The sequence below is a fragment of the Pseudorca crassidens genome, chromosome 18, assembly GCF_039906515.1.
Source record: "Pseudorca crassidens isolate mPseCra1 chromosome 18, mPseCra1.hap1, whole genome shotgun sequence".
Lineage (NCBI taxonomy): Eukaryota > Metazoa > Chordata > Mammalia > Artiodactyla > Delphinidae > Pseudorca > Pseudorca crassidens.
Window position 1 is genome coordinate 12,773,054 of NC_090313.1, and position 26,099 is coordinate 12,799,152.

Genomic DNA, 26,099 nt, shown 5'->3' on the forward strand with positions numbered 1-26,099 from the left:
CTTCCACATCAGGGGCTCTGGTGACAAGAACCAGGCATCCCTTTTTGAATGTGCCCAAATCGTCTCATTTTACTCGAAGAAACAGAAATACTCAGAAGTTAGGTGTGCCAGCTAGCAGATAGAGCTGGACATTGGACCTTGTTGTAACCAGCTGCAAAGCCCTGACCCCGCGCTCTCCTTTCCCTCCCTCTGACTTTGTCGTATCTTTCTTCATCTCTTATTCCTTTTCTGTTGGCCTGACCCCAGTCCTCAAAGAAGATGCACTTTAATAATAGGATACAAGAGTTTTGTGAATGTTGAAGACTATTAAGATTATTTTGAGAGTGTCTATTAAATGTTTACACAAGATTCTAAAAACCAGAGTATTGTTGCATATGAAGATTTGTTACCAGGTAGCTGAATATATGGATTTGGGGCATTTCTTAGAAAAATCCCACCTTGCTTTTGTTCTTGTTTTGCGGTACACAGGCCTCTCACTGTCGTGGCCTCTCCTGTTGCGGAGCACAGGCTCCGGATGCGCAGGCTCAGCGGCCATGGCTCACGGGCCCAGCCGCTCCGCGGCATGTGGGATCTTCCCGGACCGGGGCACGAACCTGCGTCCCCTGCATCGGCAGGCAGACTCTCAACCACTGCGCCACCAGGGAAGCCCCCACCTTGCTTTTGTTTAATATCTCTCTGTTAAGAGGCACGGTGCCGATATGTTTGTATGTCTCTGGAGCAGCCCCTGTACATGAAGCCTGTGGAGGGAAGGATGACGGTGTCCTGTTCAAGGGCAGGGCTCTGCCGTTTCCCAGAGTACGAAGATCTCGCCGGCTCTCTCCTCACCCTAGATTCATCCTTTCTCTTCGTGCACTGGGGCTGCTGTAATGAAATACTGTAGACTTGGTGGCTTTTTTCACTCTACATTTTAGTTTTCATGCCTTTTTAACTTAGGTTGTGAGACATTAGTTTAATTCCTCGCATTGAGTCTTAATAACACCTTAGCCAGGGCGGGAAGATGGTGCCTTCCTTCACCTAGGATTGCCTTGTGAGCATGTGTGATAATTTTTTTTTGGCTTTCTTTTCATTCTGGAATTGAGCTTCCAAGTAGAGGCAGACAGTTGATTATATCGCATGTGGGAAAGTGCTACAAGGAAAATAAAGCAGCATGAGGTGAATTGGGAGAAGGGGAATGAGGATAGCAACAGAGGGCCTGAGACCGAAAGATTTTTCACTGACTACAAGATGAGTCAGTATTATAGGAGAATCTAAGGGGCAACCGTGGAATCTTAATTAAGAAGGAACTAGGCTACATAAATTGGTCACTCAGTCAGGCAGAGATATTTGACAAACTTAAAAATGAATATGCCACATGAATTTTAGAAAATGAGATGACATGTTCATTTATGTTCAGGCCAAGCTGCTGTTGTGGTGGCCTCCAAACAGTGTCTCACACGAGATGGAACTTCCTCTCCCACACGTGGGCTCAGTGGTCTCCGGGCTCTGCAGGGGCGGGTGGCTTCCCGTGGTCTTGAGTCCTTGTCTTCTCTGGCTGCCGGCGTTTCAAAGCCAAGACCGGGAAGGGGCACTTCTGCAAGTATTCCTTTGGCGAGAACTCAGTCATGTGGCCAGACTTGCTGCTGCAGAGGCCGGCAGATACGGTCTCTAGTTGGGTGGCCGTGTGCAGGCCGAGAGTCTGTTACAGAGGAAGAGGGGAAAACAGGTTTGGGAGGGGGAATTAGAGGTCACCCAGAGAAGAGGAGCCGTCTACATCTTTTTTTTCCTCTGAGTCTTTCTTTTATAGAGATTATTTGAAGATTCCACAGTCTTCTTAATGAAGAGACTGCTTGGGAATGTTAGTGGTGGAGCATGTGAGTACCCACCAGCCAGGAGCTCTGTGCTCTAGGGAACAACTGAATACCCTTTACAGTGGATTTTGACACCTTGAAGGATCTCCCTGCTCTGTAAATAGAGTCTCTCTCTTCCTGCCCCCGCCTATGAATCATTGGTGGGTGGTGTTCAGGCCAGATTTAAAAGGGCATAACCATATATATATATCAGTCGGAGAGCCAGCTCTCAAATGGTCCAGCAGAAGATGTTTCAGTTCGTGTTCCTCAGTCTTCTCTCTCCTTGGTGATGACTCCAGGCTGCTCCGCCGTTTCTTTCCAGACACTTGATCACAGGAGGGCGGAGGTGGGTAAGTCCAAGTCCAGCCAGACGTTCCTGGCTGTCTGCCTGGGTGAAAAGCTGCTGCAGGAGGGGATGGAAGCCCCGCTCTGGGAGAGCATTTTGAACGGTGGGGTTAGCCTTCTGTGGTCTGTACCCGGGGCATAAGAGCAAATTCGCCAGCGTCTCTGCCTCCTTCCTCTTTTTCCCCAGGCTGTGAGAAAAGTGCATTTTCCTCATTTTGAGTATTAAAATTCCCCCACTCTGTGAACTCAGAAGTAGATGTGGAGCCGGCAGACAAGGCAGGGTTTCCGGATCGTGTGCTTAGGAACAGTCGTTTTGATGTGTTTCTTGAGAACAAGACTCTGGGTCAGACAACTTGGGGAGGAATTAGGTTCCGCGGAACAGAGTGTGCAGTGGGCTGCCCTGGTCTGTGGCCGTCGCAGGCGGGATCCTAGTTAGGACTTGGAGGACTTCCTGGGGGACTAGTTACCTATCAGTGTGACTTCTCTGCGTCTGTAGCACACCGTGAAACAAAAAGCAAGGAGCCTCCCTTCCACCCGGGTTCTGAGTGTGAGAAAGTGGCTTGAGCACGGGGGCGCCACTGCCAGACGGGCCAGAGTCCCAGAGAGGTGGCCCCGACTTCTAGAAACACCCCCTTCCTCCCGGGCTTCGTGGATTTTCATAGGTCAGGTTGGGCCTGTGACCAGCTCGCTGGATGGACCAGAAAGCGGGGCAGCTGCAATCGCGCTGTTATGAAGTGAGAAGGGGGTTCTCTGTGCCCCGACCTGGGCCCAGAAACGATCAGCTGTTCCACCACCACCATCCCACTGAAGGCCCTGAGACAGCAGGACTTGTCTGTCCGAGAAAATGGACGTGTCCGTCGCAACGCTACCTCAGAAGGCGTGTCTTGGTTTCCATTCCCTTTGGTTTAAAGCAAATCTGTCTCTTTCACACCTACTTGGTGAGCATCGTGGAATTGTGTCGTCCCGTTGACTTACGTGTGTGAATTTGGGTTATGGTGGAATTCACTGTCAAGTCTGAAAACATAATACCGAACATCATCATTCAGATGAAAAGTTAAATTGTTAGAATTCTGCCCCTTTCTCTGACGCTTCCACTGTTTGTTCTTTGGGTGGAGTGTTAGGTGGTTTTGCTGAGGTAGTTATGCGATCGGTGGTGGTTGAGTTCCCTGCTGTACAGGTGATGGTAGGCTTACTGTCCAGTTTGAACTGAGCTCTAGAACTTGTCTGAGTTTCTTTCTTTTAGTGGGGATGTGTGTACCTGACTTGTCTGCCTTACATCTTTGTATAACTAACAGCAGTGAGGAGTCAGTGTCAATTCCTTCGAGTTTCCTTGAAATATTTATCCTCAGGCAATTATTATGTCATTTGGGGTAATATACTAACTAATGTTTTTATTACATAACATACGTGTGTATATATATTATATCACATAAAAAAATTCAGTCATGAGGGATTGAGCTCTTTTCCGCTCTCTTCCCCCAAGTTTTACAATTCAGATGTAAGAACTTCCGGTGCTGGGGTGGCCTCAGAAAGCAGCCAGCCCCCGGGCCTTCTCTTCTTGACCCCTTGTGTTGCGATAACCGTCACCTCTGCTAGGACAGAGCCAGGCTGCTCTGCCCCCTCCCTGGCAAGCACTGCGAGGCGCTGGGCTTTTGCTTTCTGGACTGTCATCCGTCCCAGCTCAGCCGGCAGGCGTGGCAGGCTGACCGCGGCCTTTCTCACTGGCCCGGCTTCGATTCTTAGCCAGCTTTGCTTCATCCAGCAAAGTCACGTTCCCCGGTTCTCTGTGGAGTTTTTTAAAAGGGGCTTGTAATTAGGTTTTAATTCTGTTTGGGAGTGAAGAAGATTTCAGGTTTGATTATTCTCGTCCATTTAACATTGGCTGTTCTGTCATCTCACACTTTTTCATCTAATCATTTAAGTAACTTTAATCTTGTTTTTTCTTGTTAGTTAGAACCTGGCCCTTTAGATGAAACCCAGATTGCTACTATATTAAGAGAAATACTGAAAGGACTTGATTATTTGCATTCGGAGAAGAAAATTCATAGAGATATTAAAGGTGAGAAAACCTCTTGTTTATATTCCTTTGAAATACCCAAGGTGAGGAAGGAGTGTTAGCTGTAGAGTTTGAACCGTGCTTCTCTTCTCAAGGGACGTTGTCCTGTGGGTATGCCTTCGACGTGCCTGGGTAGGTGGGCCGGGCCACGAGGGGGTCTCACCAGAAGCACAGCCCTGGTCCCTGTTCTTGTCGGGCACGTGATGGTGCTGGGGCACGCGTGTGCCTGGTCCCAGATGGTAGCGGGCGGAACTCTCCAGCAGATGACGGCAGGAGACGTCTTTGGTTCTGTTTTACAGCTGCCAACGTCCTGCTCTCTGAACACGGAGAGGTGAAGCTGGCGGACTTTGGAGTGGCGGGCCAGCTGACAGACACCCAGATAAAGAGAAACACCTTCGTGGGCACCCCTTTTTGGATGGCGCCTGAAGTCATCAAGCAGTCGGCCTACGACTCAAAGGTGAGGGCGGCGCCTTGGCTGGCGGGCCAGAGGAGCCTGAGGAGTGGGGGAGGGCAGAGGGCCTTGGACAGAACTCTGAACCCTATTGAAGGGGCAAGGGCAGAAAGGATCCCACAGGAGAAACGGAGAGTGCACAGAACTGGAAGGCCAGCACCTGGGCAGAAGAGTGCTCTCCGGGCTGCTGCACACCCTCCTGTCCTCGCCTTTAGATGCCCCCCTGCTGGGATCGTGTCCTCAGACGCTCCTTAGCAACAAGAGGCAAAATCGTGATTCCCTTTTCCAGCCTCTTTTACCTGTCATATGATGCACTCTCCCAGTTTTTCCTGTCTTCTTTCTTCCCCGTTGCCCTTCAGCTTTCTAAAACTGTTTAATATAGACTCAAAAAGCCCAGAACCCCCGCCTCCTAGACCTCATTTCACTCTCGTGTCCCACACCGGCTCTGTCTCGGTCGCCTGAATGCAGTGAGATCTCCACGTGGGCCACAGAGAATAGGCTTCTCTAAACCGGTATTTCTAGGCAAACAAATATTTAACTCAGATACACTGACATGCCAAACACCATTTCTTCTCTTTAAGTGGAACTCTTCTCAGTACCTGGCAGATCCCTACCTTGTGAAGCATTGCACACGGAGCGTAAGGGTGGCTTTTCCTGGGGACCTAAGCTTGGTGTGATGAGCTGTTGCGTTGGTGCTGGAAGTTGCTGGGGTGCGTGTCCATCGCGGCAGAGGTGGACCCGGCCCTCTCACTGTTGAGTTGTAATGGTGGCCGTGACTCCCATAGGCGTCCTCGTGGCCTTGGTAGCCAATGGCCAGTAAGTGACGATTAGGTTTTCAGCCCTCAAGGTAGCAGAGCTGTCTAGTCTCTGGTGTGTCTGTTGCCTGTGGGCGCCTTGGCCCTGGGGTGGGTTTACCGCCATAGCTACTTCTGATGTCAGCAGCAGCTTTTGCTGTTGTCCCTTTTCCTGGGGTCGTATCGTTGGAAGACTCAACAGGAACTTAGGTGTTCAGTTCCTTCTCTTTTTTTTAAGCTGAGGCCCATTTATCAAAGTTCTCAGGTCTAGATTTTGGCAGGGCTGGGGCCAGAATCCAAGTCTCTTAACTCATCTGATTACACCCCGCTGATTCTTCTCTTCTTTTCCTTTCTGGTCAGTGAGCTGGTCAACCGTGGCCCCCGTGACTCAGGATTCAGATCTTGCCTTTTCAGTGTTGCTCACCACGGCTCACCTGACGCTTCTTCAAGAATTGTCCGGGCTGCCTGAGACCTTCCTCCCCCGCCTTTCTTCCTGGGCAGGGCCTCTCTGGGTGTTTGCTGAAGGTGGCCTCGGCACCGTAGCGATCCCACGGCATCGTGAACCTTTGTCACCTTTTCCCTGGAGCTGTCGAGATCAGAATGCTCCTGTGTGATCAGTAGATGCTGCGGTGTTTTTTAGGCAGATGAAAAGACACTGTCGCAGACTTACAGGGAATGCACGCTTGGCTGGGGAGCTTAAGAAAGCGCGTCACGTTTCGTGCAAACCCTTACCTCCCTTACCCTTTCCTCTGGCTTATGGCAAAAGCCAGTCCTTCCGTTTGCTTGGATCAGACCCAACAGCTCTTAGCTGGAACTCATTGTGAAGATGTCTGTGAAATTCTCTTCCCAGGTTTGTTGACGCAGGAGGTGTGGGAAGTGCAGATAAGGCTCAGGACCTGAGTCCTGAGGTCTGTCAGGAAAGGCTGCCAGAGGCTGGGGCCTGAGGGTGGGGGCATGTGCCCCTGGGCTGGCCGCTCTTGTCTGGAGCAGTGCCTGACGAAAGACCTGTTTCCAGTGATTGCCCCCGTCTGAGGCTCGTCTGGCGGGGCGGTTACGCTCTTTGACGGGCACGTCTGCTCTGCCGGTACACACACTCGGCCTCTTTCCAGTCCCCCCGTCTGTCCTTGCGTGTCTGTCTGGCCAGTGTCCCCACTAGTCTCCGCGTGACAGCTCGAGAGCTTGCAGCCCCGGGGGCCCTGGGGAAGCAGGGTGCTCTCGGCAGTTCCATGTTGGGGCACACGTGCTGATTCTCAAAGGCAGGTGGGGTTGGGGTGAGGATGGACTGTACCTGCCTCACCAGCATCCTCGCGTCCCTGAACTGAAGGGGGTGCTGGCCTTAAGTCTCGTGTGTGCGTCTAGAGCCCTGCTTGACACAGTCGTATCTGGGACCCGTGCATTTGGCCCCTTGTCGTTTGCCAGGGCTGAAGATGCCGACCTCAGCTCTTGAGCTGAGCACAGCATGTCTAAGTCGTGTTGGCCCATATGCCTTAAGAGGCATATTATTTTTAAGGGGACTTGGGGTGGCTTAGTGTAAGGAGTCCCCAGACTGTGGAGATGGGGCCACAGGAGTGAGCTCTGCTCTGCCCCCCGGGAAGCCTGTGGGATCAACGATGGAGCCGGGGTCTTCGGCGAAGAACCTCCATCTTTTTCCCCTTCCTTTGTAAGGATATTAGGATGGTGTGTTAGTGGATGGATTGGAGACTTGGGTGAGAGCCTTGTCCCCTTCTCTGTACTCATCCCTTCTGTCCTTGCCGTAGCTGAGCCCAGCACTGTGCTGAAGATTTACGTCTTCAGTGAGTGAGTGCGACACTGCATGTCGGGCGCTCTGACAGGGAACGGGGTGCAGGGGTGCTGAGAGGAGGTCGGAGTGATCTGGGGAGGGCTTCACAGACGCAGGCTTTTCAGCCCTTCCGAGACGAGGGAAGGACTTCAGACCAAGCCCACTGGGGGAGAGGAGAGCCATTGGCGCTGGAATTGTAGGTTGAGGAGAAGAACGTGGTAGACTTCCTGTTAACTAAACGACTCCCGTAGAGGCTGAGGGGCCAGTGTCAGTATTCTCCTGTAAATAACTTTCCCTTTTTTTGGTCTCAAAAGGAGCACATAGTCTTTAATCTGGAAAGTACCGGAAAAAATGAGATGAAAAGAAAAGCATCTGTAGGCCTAGTACCCAAGCACAAGCTAAGTTATTTTGGTGTCCAGTCATGTCTGAAATAACTGTTTGCAGTCTAACCATGGTGAAAGATGGAAACAGTGGTGTGTTGATGGAAAAAAAAAAGATGAGTGGAAACACAGTGGGATTGGCCGTCAGTTGGAATCTGAAAGGCTAGCCTGCCCACTGGCACGTGACTGGCCCTCCTTTCCCGATGCCAGCCCATGGACTCCCCTGGTCCGTCTTCAGGACCAGGAATTACCCACCTCCTGGCTAATGCGCCCTGGAGGTGGGGGAAGGATGTGAGTGGGAAAAGCATCCAGCTTGGGGACTCATGACAGGTTTTATCCTAGCATGAAGTGATGGTTGGGCCGTGTATTGCTATGGAGTTGCTCATAAATGGTTTTATACCTCTAGATGCCACTTACTAATGTGTTCCTAAATATTGCCTCTAATTAAGCAAATAGTTTCTATTAAATCCATGAGGTATGTTTTTGACTAGTTGTAACTGTTACTTGGGGTTCTCCATGTTTTTTTCCCTCTTCCTCTTGTGGTTCTTTTTTCTTTGTTTTGGGCCACGCTGCGCAGCTTGCAGGATCTTAGTTCCCCAACCAGGGACTGAACCCATGCCCCCTGCAGTGGAAGCGCAGAGTCCCGACCACTGGGCTGCCAGGGACGTCCCCCTCTTGCAGTTCTTTGTACAATATCTGGTATACATAAATTATTTATGCCACTTACATTGTATTTTGACTGCAGAGATGTAGGCAGCGTACTTTTACTTAACTTGGTACTGCAAGGATTTGGAGAGTTGTTGTATCCTGGTAGCACCCCACTCGCATCCCCTCACCCCTGTTGCTCATCGGTAGCAGATAATTCTGTGTTGTCCCTTTTAGGGGAATTCTATCCAGAACTAACCACATACGGAGAAAAAAAATCTGTTCACAGAGAAATATCTGCAGTTCAGGGCACCTGCCTTTGTAACTTTGGACTGAGGCTCATAGTGAAAACCTCTGTTTGTTTTCTCTTAGTAGCTAAATTTCCTATCTTTCCCACATGGTGGTAAAACAGTTCTCTTCTTACACCTCAATTGCTTTGGAAAATGACTGACCTTTCCCACATAACTTTTATTTTAAAATCCAGACACATGTTCTAAATCTGATGCCATATCTTGTAGATGAAGTGATAGCATATCGTAAGTACAATTGAGTCTGTGTGTCAGCATCGTTGTTGAGTACTTGATACTTCAGGAAGTTAATGTGCCGTAGCCACGCAGTCATTCTGAGCTTTAGCATAAGTAATGCTGCTGTTGAATATTTTGGGCAGCCTTTACCGTTTTCTAAATATAAAATTTATTTAGGGTAGATTCCTAGAAGCGGAATGAATTGCTTTCAACGAGGGTGGATATTTTTATGGGTTTTGCTACATGATGCCGAATCGCTTGCCGTTTATTCCAGTGCCAGTCGAGGTTTCCAAATTCATCAGCAGGATGTGAGACGTCTACAGAGGGAGGCTGCAGGCAGGAAGGCCTCTCGGGAGCCCCCCACAGAAGTCCCAGGGACGGAGGACAGCCCTGCACTAAGCCAGGGGCAGGAAGGGGACCCAGGGCACCGGGAGGTCGAGAGCGGCACGCCTGGCACCTGGCTGATTTAGGAGGATCCAAAGAGAAGTTCAGGGGGGCGGGCCGGGCCGAGGCTCGGGCTCCTGGCCTGGCTGCCTGGGGGAGTGGCACACGTCTTGTCTTGATGTGGCTCTACTGGTGACCCTCCCAGGGGAAGAAGGTGAGAGCAGTGCCTGTGCCTCTTCTCTGAAGACCTGGGAGGCGCGTTATGGGTGGGGCTGGGAAGGCTGTTATACATCGGTCGACTTCAGTTGGTCTGTATTGTCAGACAGGAAGCAGGTGCAGGTCCTTGAATTCTTGCTGCCTGTCAGTTGTCCGGCCCGGAGCCTGATAGCAAGCCCTCAGGTCTCTGAAGGAAATGAGCACAGGCTCGTTTCCCGTGATAGGCTGCTAGCGGACACCATCATCGGCTGGGCTTTCCAGAAACAGAGTGTATTGAAGTGATTACGGGACGCTGGGGGGTCTGGAGGTGCATCCCTCAGGGATCATCTCTATCTACATGGCCGTAAGCCAGGTTGTTGTCGAGTGGCAGGCTTAGCAAACAGTAGCCGTTGAATGAAATCCAAGAGAGGCAGGCAGCTGCGGAGTTGCACAGACTTGAGAAAGGAATCGCGACCGTATAGGAGTCGTGTACTCGTCATTTTTGCCTCTGTTCTTGCAACTCGCCCTTTCTCCTTGTACCTGTGCCCTTCCTCCTGTCCTCCTGCGGCCGCCACGGTTACAGATGCTCACTGCACCCAGCTTCCTCCTCCTGGGGGTCGGACCCTGGAACACATCACACCTCTGCTGATTTTTAAAGTAGAGCACGTGTAAAATAAAGCAGAGGGAAGGAAGGTAGGAACATTACTCCCGATACTGGATCTTCCAGATTCATCCCTTTAGTACAAACAGTGCAAAGAGTTTACAAGGCTTGCCGTCTGTGATTCCCGCCTTCACTGGAACAGAAGGAAGTAGAAGGTGTGCTGGGCATCATCCCCACCAACCGCTGCCCAGGGGGGATTGTTGCTAGGACTTCTCGTACGTCCTAGGATTGTGGGAACGTGGCAGGTGAGCCCTCTCTAGGTTGTTAAAGGTTGGGAACGTCTGGGTCCTGGGGCAACCTGCTCAGCGTTCCAGCCTTTCCGTTTCCCTGCCGTGGAGTTGGGAGTGAGGGATGTGTTAGGTTCTGACGTAATTGCCTGGAAGTAGGATGGCTTTGCGGTGCTGTGACAGGAGCAGGGAGGTCGTGTAGGCCGAGTGCAGGAGGCTGTGCCCCTCGCCCCGTTCTTTGCCTGCCTGTGGGGTCCCGCTTCACTTTCGGCTTCTGTCTTCTTTGCTGTGGCTTGGTTTCGGCTTGTGAGAAAGCCTGCGAACCAGAGCGCTTCTCATTCCCAGCACACGGTCAGGGAACCCATTCATGTGCACTGAGCAGGTGTGGCCACAGCCTGGGCCAGGCAGGAGGGTTGGGCAGCTGGACAGCAGCTGCCCTGCTCGGCGCCTCATTCTTGCCGACAGTGAACATGACGGAGGCTCTAGATGTAACTGACCTGTCACTCAACCGGAAGTGAGGAACCGGAAGAATGCATGCATGGCAGCAGGAAGGAGCCAGAGGAATCTGGAATTTGGGGCCTCTTTCTCCCTTAGGCCAGTGGCACTGGGGAGACTGGGAGTGGACAGTTCTAGATTAGAAGAGCCTTAGCTGACCTACCAGTCAGAGCAACACATGGGCCTTGCTTGGATCCTGATTCAGATAGACCAGACCGTGAGAAGACTTGTTTTGAACAGTTGAGAAAATTTAATTAGTACATGATATTGGGTAATTATTGTTAATTTTAGGTGTTGCTAAAAGCCCCTACGTTGGCAAACTGAAGTACTCGTTGGCAAACTGAAAAAAGTCATGACACCTGTGATTTACTTTAAGCTGTAACGGCGATAAAACAGCCTGTGTGGCGGATTGTTCACTCTTAAACCCTGTGATGGGCATGTGGGGATGCCTCAGGTTGATGTCCTCTACCTCTGTGGGTGTGTGGGCATCCTCGCTAAGTCCTGGGTGCCACGTGACGCATCTTGCACGACCACCCTTAGCGTTCGTCCCAGTTTACAGAGGAGGGAGCTGGGCGCCACAGGTGGGGTGTTCTGTCTCAGGTCGCAGGACCAGCTGGAGAGCTGGCCTTGAACCCCGTCCGAGGCCCGGCTTCTGAGCATCGCTGGACAGGGTGGTTCGCAAACACGCTTTGGCCCCCGGACACGCCCTCCCCGCTCACCTCGGGTTCCCTGTTCCCTTGACTCGGGGACCTAAATGAGCGTGGGATGTCTCCCACCTCCAGCAGCAAAGGCAAGAGGAGAAATCATTAAGAGCCGTCTTCCATGTCGAGGCAGAAGATGTTCTGTGCGTTAGCTTTTCGCCTGGGTGTTGCCTATTTTGAAATGATACCAAAGGCATATCGTTTCTTATTTTGAGTCAAGAATGAGTATCCTTTTCAAAACCTTAGAAGCACGTTGAGATGCTTTTCCTCTGAAGTACGTCTCTTTGAATGCTTTGCTGTTGCAGGCAGACATCTGGTCCCTGGGCATAACGGCGATCGAGCTTGCCAAGGGGGAGCCTCCGCATTCCGAGCTGCATCCCATGAAGGTTTTATTCCTCATTCCAAAGAACAACCCCCCGACGCTGGAAGGAAACTACAGCAAACCCCTCAAGGAGTTTGTGGAGGCCTGTTTGAATAAGGAGCCGAGCTTTGTGAGTATTTTGAGATCAGAACGGGCGTCTCCTCCTCTGGGGCCTGATTGGTCAGGATACATCTTACTTGGCATTTTTCTTTAATCACTATTATCAGCTGTCTTCGTGATTTCATTTATTTTTCTTTTTCTAAATGGGTGTGATTAATTGCTTTGAATTGCAAATTCGTTTTTTATTGTTATTTTATCTTTTAAGGATGAAAAATCTACTTATTTTCTTTCAGATTTTCTAGTATCTCATACCTCATTGAACTTGAAGACTGTTCTCCTTAATATTATATGTGGAATCATACATTTTTAATATTTATAGTGGAGGGTCAGGCTATTTAGCCGTTTTAGTAACTGCAAAGTCTGGCCTGAAAAACAGTGGCTAATAGGTATTTAAAGTAAATGTTTTCAGTTTCTTCTGGGCATGTGTCAGGAAGGAAAAGAGGAATGAGATAGAAATGTACGCCCACCTTGCTTTCCCCTTTTCCTTCTTACTGTCTTTGCTGTTGAGTTGACTCTGGGAGAGCCATGTGGCAGTGATGGCAGCATGGCTTTAGCCTAGTTTTCTCTCTGAATTAGGGCTTTTTAAAAAAAGTTGTCTGGGCTTCCCTGGTGGTGCAGTGGTTGAGAGTCCGCCTGCCGATGCAGGGGACACGGGTTCGTGCCCCGGTCCGGGAAGATCCCACATGCCGCGGAGTGGCTGGGCCCGTGAGCCATGGCCGCTGAGCCTGCGCGTCCGGAGCCTGTGCTCCGCAACGGGAGAGGCCACAACAGTGAGAGGCCTGCGTACGGCAAAAAAAAAAAAAATGTTGTCTATGTATCTGGGGTTGCATGGAGCACCACACGTCCTTGTTTTGTTTCTGAGTTTTCCAGCAGGGTTAGCCGAAGGTCAGGCTGAAACTTCTGAACCAACCCCCCCACCCCACACCCGCCCCCCACCTTCTTACGGACCCTTATCTAAAAATATGTGGTTAGTTTTACAAGAGCACCATGCTTTTCTAATGTGATACCAGTTTTGGTAATGGAATTCAATGAGGAATGCAGCGTTTTCTAAGAACCTCCAGGGGATGCAGAGTACACCACTCATCGTGCCGGGCGGGCTGCTGTTCTTTGTGTCCGTGGGGCTCGGGACGCTGTTATCAGGAGTCTGTTCCGAGCCCCGAGAACACACACCCACGTGCCTGCACATCTTCCCATGACAAGCGTGTTTGTGGTGTTGGCTTGCTGGCCCAGTGCACACATCTCCACCCCGACCTCTAGCCCAGACGCCCTGAGGAGAGGATGCGATGCTCGGAATTAGACACGTGGACAGGGACTGAGAAATGCCTGAAAAACCCAGGTTTTGCGCAGGCTTGCGTTTGAGAAGCGAGCCTGGCTCTTGTTTAGGAAGCTTTAGTAATTCAGAGCAAGTGGGGACACGGTCTGACTCGCGTGATTTGTGTGTTCCCGCCGGCCGCTCCCGTCTGGGCTGTGTGGTTTTCTTGGGAAGCATACTCCCTATAGTTGGGTTTGCCACTCTCAAGGGCAAAGCGAGTGGCCGAGTTCACTGGCCGTGCTGAGCCCAGAGCCTGGATGAAGTCCTCACCCCGATCACAAGGGAAAAGGCAGACCTGGGAGACCAGCATTTCTGAATTGGGAAGGCTGATGACTAAGAGAACGTGGGTACCCTTTCAGCGTCCAAGGAACGGGTATCTCCTGGCTTTCTTCCAGTTGGATTTAAATTAGCATTTACCTTATTGTTTGGGAGGATAGAGCCAAGCAGTGAGATAGAAAGTTAGCCAGGTGATACAGAACATGTTTTCTCTCTTGCCAGCGTTAGCAACGATGATTGAATGATGATCTGTGAAATGCTCTGCAACATTTTCTTTGTAAATGCATTTTTCTGGGGAGGGGGTTCCTGCTTTCATCAGATGGTTACCTCCAGAATGTTAAGGACCCCATTAGGTACTGGATACCTTGTCCACACTGTGAACGGGATCCCCCCCACAGGAGCCAAATGACCTTCTTTGACTCGGTCTTAAAGGAAACAGCTTTGAAGCAGGACTCTGTCTTTACGTGTCAGCTTGGTTGCTGGGCGTTTTGAGGCAGAAGTCTGTCCTTTGGGGTGGAGTCAAGTAGAATGTAGAGAACTTGACCTCATGCCTTTTCTCTCTGCTTCGTTTGGTTTGTTTTCCAGAGACCCACCGCTAAGGAGTTACTGAAGCACAAGTTCATAATCCGCAATGCAAAGAAAACATCCTACCTGACTGAGCTCATCGACAGGTACAAGAGGTGGAAGGCCGAACAGAGCCACGAAGACTCCAGCTCCGAAGACTCGGACACGTAAGTCCACGCGGCCTGAGTCCTGCGGGACGTCCGTGACCGGGGGTGTGTCCCCAGCCCCAGGCCGTGTCTGAGCCCCATGCCGTACTGGATGTGGGCCTGTTCATTCTCATCTCTTGGTTGGGGTGGGTTTTGGGTTTCCTTTTTCTTTTCTTTTTTCTTTTTTAAAAAAAAAAAAATCCAGGCTGATGGTGCTTCTTGTGTTAGTATGGGACTATATTTGGGAGTCTTTGAGTCTCTTTTCGTTGCCAGTGGAGTTTCTCTGAGTAAAATCTGTGACAGAGCTGTGCGTAAAGAACTAGACCTGGTTTCTTCTTCCTTCGTTATACCTCCTGCTTTTAAAATGCTACTGATCAGGTGAAATGGCTTTACATATATTTCTAGAAAGGTATACATGAGGGTATTAGTGATCCTGTGTTGTGTTCTGGTGTGCCTGGCGTCGTAAAAGCTCTGTGCCAGGAAGTTACTATAAACTGGTGTCAAGCTAAGCATCTAGGAAATCCATTAGCTAAAGAGATGAATTAGGTCTGGGAGCCGCTTGGGTCTGTAGAGGTGGGGAGAGCGGGACCGACTGCTCTGGCGTGAAGGAAGAGGGAAGCCGTGAAGGGGGGGTCAGGAGTGGAGGTGCTGCAAGTCAGATCCTCGCCTGCGCCCCTTCATACCTCGGCCAGAAGTTCGAGCTGACCCACGGCCCAGGTCCACGTGCCAGGCCAGTGGCATGAGACCCAGAATATTTTTCAAGGTTCCCATGTGGTTCCATTGCAGAGTCAGGGGGGAGAACCACAGACTAGGACGTCGCTGAGGTCTTGATGTTGAGCCGTGAGGGTGGTGGGCATGGGGCTGAAGAGACGGGCGGGGAGAGTCCAGACGTTTACCGTGGGTCTGGGTACCGCAGGTGGGGACGGTCTGGCTTCAGCAGTGTCACGGGTCCACTGAGAAGACAGCACTGGAGAAGAGGCTGGTCTGGGGAGGCCAGGGCACAGGAAGCTGGGTTTGATGTGGGACACGTTCAGACGTCCAGTAGGATGTGTCCAGTTTAGAGCAGCGTCGAGATGTGGTGTTGAGGCGGGATATCTAGGCAGACAGTATGGGTTTAGAGCCACCATTCTGAACGGTCACTGGAGCCCTGAGAACCCACCTGTGGAGAAGGGCCAGAGGCCGAGGACCTAATGCTGGGAGACACCAGCGTGAAGGAAGAACCTGTGGGCAAGCTGGGTCAGAGGAGATCTGGGCGCAGTGTGGCCCCAGGAATCCAGGGCCTCTGGAGGAGGGTGAGCGGTGGTAGCATTTGCTGCTGAGCCTGCAGGCAGCATGATAAGGAGGGAACAGCGGCTCCTGGTCCAGAGGCGGGCAGGGGACAGGGGGCCTCGGCCGGGTAGATTTTGGAGTGAGTGGAAGGTAAGAGACGGAGGTGGGAGTGTGGAGTGTAGGTGACGCCTCCAAGCCCTGTGGCTGAAGGCAGGGAGCGGCGCTGAGCAAGCAGAAGGACTGCGCGCTCAGGTGTGGTGGGACGGAGCCCGTGGAGACTGTTCTCCAGGAGAAGAGACACGGGAGAGACGGTGTGGGTGCGGCAGCTCTATGGGAACCGCGTTCCCACGGGGTCTCCTTTGTGAGGTCGGAGGCAGGGTCGGCTTCTGCAGCCCAGGAGGGCCTGGAGGGGAGTGGACAGGACCGGAGGCAGGCATGGAGCATGGGGGGGTCTCCCCGTGGAGCTGGCCCTCACTCACGGGGTCACCTGCATTTCTGTGTTAAGGGAAACGGACACAGACGGCCAAGCATCCGGAGGCAGCGACTCAGGGGACTGGATCTTCACGATCCGGGAGAAGGATCCAAAGAGTCTTGAGAATGGAGCTCTGCAGCCGTCGGATTTAGAAAGAAATAAGGTACGTTTGCTCGTGCAGAGTGACTAACCCTTGGCATCAGTCAGCAGCATTTTTGAGTCGCTTTTGTGTGAAGTCTGCTGTTTTCGTGGTCTTTGTGGGCCCTCAGTGCAGCCTGTTGTGGAATTTGGCTGTCAGGGAATCGACAGATCAGGAGACGATGTTCTGTCTGACTCCCCAGCGAGGCCGCCCCGCGCGTCTGGACTCTGGTCCGCTCTGCGGTGCTGATTGCTGCCCTCTGCAGCCCTGCCGCCAGAGCAGCATTTCCTGACACTTGCACATCCCGGGGCAGCGGGGAGGTGGGTTTAGTGTTTGAAACGACTTTCCAGCTCTCTCGATGAGACTAGGCCTGTGTTGCGTATTGGTGTTACTCATCAAGGTCCTGTAATTTGGGAATTGAGTTTTGTTTAAGGAATCTTAAAAATAAATCTATTGCTTTTGGTACCTATGTACTTAATTTTGATGAATTGGTTTTGTGCCTGTTTAAGTTAATGAAGAGCTGTAGTTTTAGGGTCGTTTTGAAGCACAGTGGTGTAGTTTCTCTTCAGCAAGTGCAGACCAGTGGCTATCCCCTGGTGACCCCACAGATCCTGCTTTGAGAAGCAGACAGGAGTCACTATGTGCTCAGATAGAGGCTGCAGAAGAAACAGAAGGCAGCACCGTCATAGGACAGCCACTTCCAGCAGCCAGCTCTGACGTGCATGCCATTCCCAGGCCTCATCAGTCAGGTCCTCGCCATACGTGGCTCAGCGGTGCAATTCAGCATCGCCGGAGTCCACGCAGGGTGCCGCTTCCTGGCGCTCTGCTGCCTCTCCACCGGGCATGGTATCTGTAGCCCTCCGTAGTCCAGTGAAAACACAGTAGGACAGTCCTTTGCAGATGCTACAGCAGACGTGTATCTGAAGTTCACTGAATTATTGCAAATGTGAGTATTAAATATTTCTCATTACTCTTTCCCCCCCCCGCCCCCCAAGATGAAAGACATCCCAAAGAGGCCTTTCTCTCAGTGTTTATCTACAATTATTTCTCCACTGTTTGCAGAGGTAAGATGCCCAGTTGACTTTTGGGGAGGTGCGAGGGGAAGAAGGGGGAGCAGTTGCCCCGTCTGTGGCAGGGTTGCCCGTGAAATTTGGGGGGTTAGACTGGCTGGCTCTGGGAGGCCAGCTGGGATGGACGGGCCCCTGCCTTCCAGGAACGCCTCTTGCTTTCCCGGGGGCCGTCTTCCAGCCCCTCCTGGGAACTGTCGCTGTGTCACTGCCAGGAGCGTACATGTGGGATGTCAGCAACCCAGCCCCAGTCCGTATGTTACTGGGACAATTTTTAACTTCAGTTGTGCTGTTTTCTACAAAATCTAGTTGGGTGCAGCCTAACATCTTTGCCTCGACAGACTTACGTATGGCAATGTGAAAAACAGATTTTTACTTTAAGGAGACATCAGATTCCCTGGGGTCCTCGTGTTTCCTGTGGAGCCCCCAGAGTAGTGGCTTCACCCAGCAGGGCCCCTGATTGCTGGCGAGCGGCCACTGCAAACATGGGCCCCTCCCTGTGCCCTTTCAGGGGACCCTGCCCCCTGTAGGTATGTGTATACGTACAACATTGGGAGGTGTTTCAAGGGTGGGTTTTATGAGGGTGAACGTGGTTCACCTGGCTAGTAGCTGATTGGAGGATAAGTTGGAAATAACCCCTTCCCGTCACTTTCTTGTGCCCCTTCTTAGCTCAGGCTGCCTTTAAGGTAGTTCAGTGAGTCACCTAGTGCCTTCTGTTTGGGTGGTGATCCAGAGCTCTCCAGGGAGGCTGTAGCAGGGGACCTTGGACTTGAGGTGGGTGGCCCAGGGTGGGAAGGAAGTACCACCCATGGGCGCATCTCTGTACCCCGCTTGGCCTGAACGCCAGTCGCACGGTGCCTCCCCCTTGGCGGAGCTCCTGGCTGGCCTCAGTCTCCCAGGCCTTCCCCGACCCAGATCTGTCTCACCAGTGTGCCCAAGGGACAGGTTGAAACCACTGAACACTCTGGGTTCAGGTGGAAAAGTGAACAGCAACAGGGCAGGCGGAGGCCCCTCTGTGTCGCTTTCTGCCTGCGGCCTTGGCCTGGGATGCCTGTTGGACCCTGTTTGCTCTTTGGTAGGTTCTTCGGGCAGTTGGCCCGTCAGGTTTTCCAGATACTCCGCTGCTTTCCCGCAACCCTGACTGCATTTTACTAGGATAGTTGGGCAACGGGGGAAAAGGGCATAGATTTTCTCATTTGTCTGAAGCTGTCTGTTTCTTATTGGGTACATGAAAAAAATCCATTCTGAAGGCATTATCCAGAATTAGTGAACTAATCCTAAATGTATAATGTTTTGATTTTGTTCAGCTGCCCTAAAGGTAACCTCCCAGGCGTCTTTTCCTGTGTGTTTTTGTTATTAATGTTTGGTAGCCTCACGGTCAGAGCGTCCAGTGTGCATTATTTGCATAATACTCTGCAATCTCGCTACTTAAGGAGCGTCTCCCCATGTTACAAATGAGCACGGTCCCGGACGTCCCTCAGTATGGGCCAGGGGCTCCCTCCAGTGGTGGTGACGGGGCGCGTCTGGCAGCCGCGGGCAGCAGCGGTTGGGGTGGTGGGTGGGGTGGGGGAGTGGGAGGGAGGTCGGGTGGCGGGCTGCCCACTCGGGGCTTGTAAGTCCGGTTGTGTTTAGTCGTTAAGGGGCCAGGGATCCCAGATGGACAGAAGCACCACCTCCAGGCTGACCGTTGCGGTCACTGACACAGTGGAACAGGCACAGACACTCCGGCCTCAGCGCCAGGCCCGTCCTGTCCCTCTGTCTGTCCCTGTAGCTGGGAGGGGAGAAGCCATGGACGTAGAGTGAACCTGAAGCCGGGGTGGCGGCGTGTGGTCCCAGCAGCCCGAGAAGCTGCTGGAGGCTCTGGGTCGCGCGCCGAGCAGCTCCGCCTCCTCCTGGCGTATCGGGGCGCATCCCGGAAAGACGGGAGTTGACCTTAAACTGTGGGAGCTGCCTGCAGACTGGTGTGGTTTCCCGCGGGCGCAGAGGTGCCGAGAGGACATCAGCCTCCCGGGGCTTAGGGCTGTTGCCTGTTTACATGAAATGGAGTATTTCGGCAGCACCCTGCCCACAATGGCAGTCTGTCCGGAGGCCTCAACACCAGCCTGGTTACCGCGGGAGCTGTGCGTGCGTGGCCCGCACCACAGCTTCGGGGCGCACACCAGAGCCAAGTGGGCGGGAAATGGCTTTGCTGGTGGAAGACTAGGGTGGAAATGGAAAAAGAAAGCAGAGGGAGCAGATGCCACGATCACATTCTGAAAAGGTGCATAGAAGCTGGTGTGTTTCCTTCCCGGGAAGGGTAGAGACTGGGGTTGGGCTCAGGCCCGGCCTGTGCCTGGTGCTCTTAGCCTCCTGAAGGGGAGGGATCCGAGCTGACCCTGTGGCCGGGGCAGTCGGGTCGTGTCACTCCTTAAACAGACGCACGTGGCTTCCCGTGCTCGGGTGAGTCACGCCGTTCCTCACTTCGGTGTTTTCAGTTGAAGGAGAAGAGCCAGGTGTGTGGAGGCAACCTGAGGTCCATCGAGGAGCTGCGCGGGGCCATCTACCTGGCGGAGGAGGCCTGCCCCGGCATCTCGGACACCATGGTGGCCCAGCTCGTGCAGCGGCTGCAGAGGTGAGTGCCACCCGTGCCTGGTACCTTCCGGGCCGGGGGCTGGAAGCAGAATCGAGGGAGAGAAGGCTGTTCTCCTGAGTTAGAGGAGTCTGTGCGAACGAACCAGGTGAACCTGGACACTTCGGGGAGGGACCACAGAGCTTCGTGGTGGTGGCTCTTGCTGCCTAAGCACGGGATGACTTCAGGGTGCCGGTCTGCTCTCCTGATGCAGCCTCGTGACCAGCCAGAGGAGTGCAGTCCTGAGCCCGGACTCTCCGTTTGGTTTTATGCTTCAAAGCCAGGTGTCCAGAAACACCAGAGATGGGGGCTCGGTGAGTTCCGTGAGACCGGACACAGATGCGGTCTACGTGAGGGCTGTGTGGGTCCTCGCCTCTGCCTCAGCGCCGGAAACCTTGTTGTAGTGGCTGGGCGCTCCGTCCGCGGCAGCCTGCAGGGGACGCCCTGTCCCCGCCGGCGGCCCTGGTGGAATGGGCTCCAGGGTGAGGAGGAAGTGGGGCTGCGGATCTGTCCCCCTGCCCGGTCCCTCAAGCTTGTTTGGGGGAGCCTCCCTGTGGAGGAGGTAGGTCGCACACGTGCAGTCACCTGGGGGTGTTGGAGAGAGCGGAGGTGAACCGTCCAGCAGCTCTGTGACCCGAGCTCTCCTGCACACCCCCCGAACCTTTCTCTCTCCCCGAAATGCCAGGCAGATCAGTGCTTTGAAATTCACCTTCCAGGTGTGTTGTCCAGGAAGCGAGCTTTTTCTAAAGGACGGCTGCTCCTTGATGGGAATCAGGAGCGTCTCAGATCTTTTCTGAGATGTCGGCTGGATGGCGGGTGGAGAAGTTTGGGGCATGTAGGGTCACTTTTGCCACTTGGAAGTGGTGATGAAGGGGCTGCCCGCTGTCCTGTGAAGTGTCCCTCTAAAGTGGGACATCAGAGAAAACCTCAGGTTTGTTCTGTAGAACTCAGGCTCCCTCATGAAAACATCCCAACTTTCTAACCTGCTCTCACGTTTAGGCTGGAGAACTTGGAGGCAGTTGAAGGACTCCAGTATGCTTTTTTGGGTGAAGTTGGTTTTAATAGCGTTATTTCTTAACCCACTGCATCCAAAGTCTTGTTTTGGTATAAAGGTCTTTCACCATCGTTGTAGGGCTGAGTCTTTGCAGTCAGTGTGTGTTTCACACTTAAACGGCACATCTCATTGTGATGTCGGTGCTGGGAGCCACTGTGGCGGGTGTGACCGTACATAACACAGGTGTAACTCCTGCCGTCTGCATTACGGTTAACATTGTACTTCCCATCCTCTCTGGTTCTCTCTTGTCCTTCCGTCCTTTGTGACGTGGGACTCTCTCTCCTCAGCCATCAGATGACCTGCTCCAGGGGCTCCCTGCCTGGTCCCTTTTGGGCTCTCTGAGCTCTTGCCGTGTGTCCCCTGTCCAGAGGCCACCAAAGCACAGTGGCCGTCGCTGACACTTCAGACCCGTTTTGCTCCTGGATGCATTGCTCCAGTGGGTCGCCTCAGAGACGACAAGGACCGGCTTTTGTGTATCTTAGTTTGAGTTAGTGTGTGGATTCTTTTGTGTGGCATCAACTCCTCCCATGACTTGGGCATTTACATCTCTCGAAAAGTGAGTCTCAGGACCCGTGGCTAAAGCGTGCTTTCCTAGTCATTTGTTCCGTGGGCGAGGGCTATGTACTTTAAACGCCTTAAAAGAGGAGCTCTAATTTGGAATGTTGGCTACGAGTCCCATTAAACTCGTCCTCAGCCGTCTCCTGTGGCTGGGTGACCACCCCGGTTTTGAGGCTGCTGAGGGAATCTTGGCCACAAAGCGCACCCGTCCCCCTTTTTGGTGTTCCAAAGTGAGACGGTGCCGCAGAATTACTGGAAACAGGAGAAAGTGCCCATCCCACCATCATCGTTTTGGGTGCGCTGCCTTCCCTTGCTGTATACAAGTCATGAACTTACCCAAGTTTTTAGATATTCTTGGGTGTTCATGTAGACTAAATTGTGTAAAACTGGACATGTATAATTCTGTGTACACTTCTTAACCTGGGTGTATTTTTCATATTGCTTAAATAGTATGATTTTTCATCTCTTAGTTCATTCAGCTTGCTTAATTAACCATTTTTCTACCGTTGGACATCAGAATTGTGTCCTAGTTATTGTAATCACAAAAAATTTAACAGACCGTCCTAGGAAGTGGATTACTTGAACAAGCGCCGCTATTTGTGTGGCCAGAAAGGGTTTCTTGCACTGATATTGCATCTTTGGGATCTTAACTGTGTCACTGGGTATTATCGATTTTTCAACTTTTAAAAAATGATTATAAGTGAAGGTGTATCATTTACTACTCTATTCGTGTCTTTTTTTTCTCTCCTGGGAGGCTGAACACATTCTCGCTTTTTGTTTATCTGTGAAAAGTTTTTAGCGTTGGAATCATGGTTTTCTTAATTTTTATGAATTCTTTACGGAATCATTAGCCCATTGATACTTGCACCACTTAATTTGTTATAACTTGGGATTGTCTATAAAAACTAGGATTTTGATTATTGCTTGAAGTTTTGCAAATTAATTTGTTTTTAATTTAGAGAAATGACATTGATTTACTTCTACTTCTCTTTTTGTTTTCTCCTAGATACTCTCTAAGTGGTGGAGGAACTTCATCCCACTGAAATTCCTTTGGCGTTTGGGTTTTGTTTTTTTCCTTTTTTTCTTCTTCATCCTCCTCCTTTTTAAAAGTCAACGAGAGCCTTTGCTGACTTCGCTGAAGAGGTGCACCATCGCGGGGGGCCATCCCCCCCACAGCGAGGTTGCCTGTCCAGGGCCTGATGAAGTCTCCAGGTGGGGTGGGGAGGGTCAGCTCCTGCGAGCGAGTATTTTATTTTATTTTATTATTCTTGTTTTTAATTCTAACCATAGTGCACATATCAAGGAAAGTGTCTTTAGAAACAAAAATAAACCCTGAAATGTATATTTGGGATTATGATAAGGTGACTGAAGAAATGAAACCTCAGGTATCCTGCTTTACGTTGATAACTCCCCCTCCCTGGGAGACGGAGAACCGCTCTGGTGGGTCAGTGTACAGATTTGTATATAGTGTCATTTTTAAGGAAACCCTTTTGGCGTGCATAGGGATCACTGTGTACACACTGGCCAAGTGCTTCTGTAGATACCGTCAGTGGGGTAAATATTTGACAGGCCGTAACTCGAGTCTATTGCCTTGCCTTTATTACATGTAAATTTTGAATTATGTGACCAGTGATTTGGGTTTTACTTTGTATTTGCAGGGTTTGCCATTAATAATAATTAACACCCCTCTTATGGAACACTCCTATATTTGTACCTCAACAAATGCAAATTTTCCTCTTGTTTGCCCTACAACCCTTTTGGTACACTTAGAAGTTGATTTCCTTTTTCATCGATGGTACTATTTCTTAGTGTTTTAAATTGGAACATACCTTGCCTCATGAAGCTTTAAATTATTATTTTAAATTTCTCCCCGATGAAGTGTTCTCGTCTCACTTTCATTCGCGCCCTGCCAGTCCTGCGCCAGCTGTACCGTCCTTCCAGTAGGGTTTTCTGTTGCACCTTGTAGTGAAATCTGCGTATCATCTTTCCCACCTAAACATGTCTGAATGCTTACACAAATAAATTTTATAACACAGATTTTGCATACTCTCCTTGGAACGTGACTCTTGAGGGGGCAGTGCACCTGCCGTGTGTGTGTGTGTGTGTGTGTGTGTGTGTGTGTGTGTGTGTGTGTGTGTGTGTGTGTGTGTGTGTGTGTGTGTGTGTGTGTGTGTGTGTGTGTGGTGTGTGTGTGTGTATGTATGTATGTATGAGGCTCTCGGAAGAAGTGCCCACATTCAAGCTGTGGAATGTCCAGGTCAGCTCCCTGTGCAACTTTTAAAAATGGTCCTGAGGAGATACGGGTGAATGTTGCTGATCTGTAAAACTGCTGTCTTCCCGGGGAACTGGAGGGAAGGTGGTTGATTTTTTAAAGGAGATGGTGTCCGCTGGTTTGTCCGCCAGGTGTCTGTGTTTTTCTTGGCTTGTGGTAGCGTCTGGCTTGCCAGGGGGGTTAATAACCTCTGGGTCTCTGGGTCGGGAAATACTTCTTGCCGCCGTTCTTGACTGATTTGAGTACGTGTGACATTTTTTATCATTTGTTGATACGAATCGTTGTCATCTCTTGCTGGAGTAGCAGTTCTTGAGGTGGAATACAAAGGCTTTTGGAAGCAGGGAAGTTACTGGGTAAACTTGAGGACGGAAGGTCAGTTATCTGCTGGCCCGGTGGCCTGGATGTTACAGGGAGAGGACAGAGGCCTGAGCTAGAGACGTCTGAGGGGTGGTTATTGTTTTGGTTAACGGAATGGAGCTAGTTTTTAAACTCTTAAAATTGTCGTGATTTTTTAATTAAAGGTAGATTTGGGTTAATTTCTATAAGGGATATATTTTGGTTAGAGGAAACAGAACCAAATGGCCATCGTGCAAGTTTGTTAACTTGAACAACAAAAATGGAGAATATTTCATTTTGTGTTTCAGAGAGTATTCAGCGTGACGGAGCTGTTTGTTTCCCTGTGTGAGGCATGAGGCAAAGATCAGTTTTGTCCGTTGCTGGAGAAGGAATCAAAGAAATGGAGCCGTGTTCCCCGAGGTGTGCTGCTTGTCTGATCTTGAGAGCGCCAGAGCAGACGGCAGCTTTCTGGTCTAGAGTTCTTCAGATTTGCAAATGGACAGTGGTTTCAGGACTTGACCCTGACTGACTGCCATGTCAAATATGAGTGATGGTCACACTGATAGGCAGACGGGATCCCAGCTAAGTGAGGTGAGGTTAGTAGCTGCTCTGCAGTCACTGGACGGTAACAACACAGCACCGTCTCCCAGGCAAAGCGGCAAATTACTCTACTGAGTTTATTGGAACCGTCTTCTGTTGATGAAGCTTCTCGGGGAAGATGTGCTTTGACAGGCTTTTGAAAGTGGATCACCTCCCCCTACAATATCTCCTGGCTTGTTACTTTCTGTAGACAAACAAAAATCAGGGCATCTGCTTGAGGCTAGCATTTGTGCACTTCAAGTCCTTTATTAAAAGACAGGCCAGGTACCAGAGCTACAGGAGGACCTGCCTCGGGCCTGTAAACCGCTGGTGGTATTTAGCCAGACCCGCGAGCTCAGCACTCGAGGTAGATTGACTGCCCCTCGGAAGCCTCTGGATGCCGAACCCCAGCAGTTAGCGGCTTCTCTGCCCACACTGCTGACGGCTGGGCGGCTTCACCCAGAAGCACAGACAGCCTCTTGGAGGTTGGGGGCTGTGTCTGGCTGGTTGTCGACACCTTTTTGAAGTGGTCTTTTTCTGCCCTGGCTGCACCCATGTGGTCTGGGGGCCTCGGCACTGTCACAGTCGTGTGATTGTCTCGCTGTAACCGAGGGCCACACACCTTCCCGATCTGACGTGTTGTTCTCCAAGTGGTCTTTTGAAGCGTTTAGTTTGAATGCAGCATTTTGTACGTTTCTTTTGGCAAAACAGGTCTGTTTATGAGCATTTTTATATTTTCCTCCTTAAACGTGGCTTGTGTATTTCTGCTATAAAATACGGCAATAACTGAAGAGTGCTGCAAGGTGTGTTCTTAAGCACAGGGTCTGTATCATGCGAGGGTCAATAAAGTTCACAGAAATAATTCTTTTTATAATTGTGTCTTGTGTGTAGAGGGGGAGTAGACAACGTTTGTGTCCCCCGCACCCCTGAATTTATATGTTGAGATCCTGAGCCCCAGTGTGATGGCATTAGGAGGTGGGAGCCTTTGGGGATGATTAGGTCATGAGGGTGGAGCCCTCAGGACTGGGATTAGTGTCCTGACTCCACAGCAGTCCCTCACCCCTTCCACCATGTGAGGACACAGCGAGAAGGTGGCCATCTGTGAGCCAGGAAGTGGGCCCTCACCAGATACTGCATCTGCCGGGACCTTGATCTTGGACGTCCAGCCTCCAAACTGTAAGAAAGGTATTTGTTTATAAGCCACCAGTTGATGGTACGTTTGTTACAGCAGCCAGAAAGGACTGAGATAGCGGGTGTCTCTGAAACTCCATCTGTTTCCGGCAGCTTGGGAGTGGTCTGAATCGCCTACATGATTTGCACTTAGGTTTTCTTTGAAGTCACAGGGGGACACGGGTGTGAATCATAGCTGGGAGCAGAAGACTGACTTAGGAGACCACACCTTGTCTCCAAGCCTTGTAGAGGTGAGTGACAGGTGTGACTTTTGGAGGGAGAAGCTCATGATTCCGCCATCTCAGCGGCCCAGGGACTGGGGTCAAAGGCTT

General features: G+C 51.2%; 1 protein-coding gene across 4 annotated transcripts in view; it reads left to right on the top strand.

The window, feature by feature from the left end:
• The window catches only part of STK24 (serine/threonine kinase 24), a 108,611-nt gene extending 85,164 nt beyond the window's left edge, over nucleotides 1-23,447 (top strand). For 3 of the 4 annotated variants that reach the window (XM_067713494.1, XM_067713495.1, XM_067713497.1), the window contains 8 exons: nucleotides 4,122-4,230; nucleotides 4,527-4,684; nucleotides 11,770-11,955; nucleotides 14,119-14,264; nucleotides 16,018-16,147; nucleotides 17,119-17,187; nucleotides 19,665-19,801; nucleotides 22,417-23,447. In XM_067713494.1, coding sequence (XP_067569595.1) covers nucleotides 4,122-4,230; nucleotides 4,527-4,684; nucleotides 11,770-11,955; nucleotides 14,119-14,264; nucleotides 16,018-16,147; nucleotides 17,119-17,187; nucleotides 19,665-19,801; nucleotides 22,417-22,453 — 972 coding nt within the window. In that variant the 3' untranslated portion in view covers nucleotides 22,454-23,447. The remainder of the gene's footprint in view (nucleotides 1-4,121; nucleotides 4,231-4,526; nucleotides 4,685-11,769; nucleotides 11,956-14,118; nucleotides 14,265-16,017; nucleotides 16,148-17,118; nucleotides 17,188-19,664; nucleotides 19,802-22,416) is intronic. The other variant, XM_067713496.1, reaches the window with a different exon arrangement.
• Nucleotides 23,448-26,099: the final 2,652 nt, after the last annotated feature.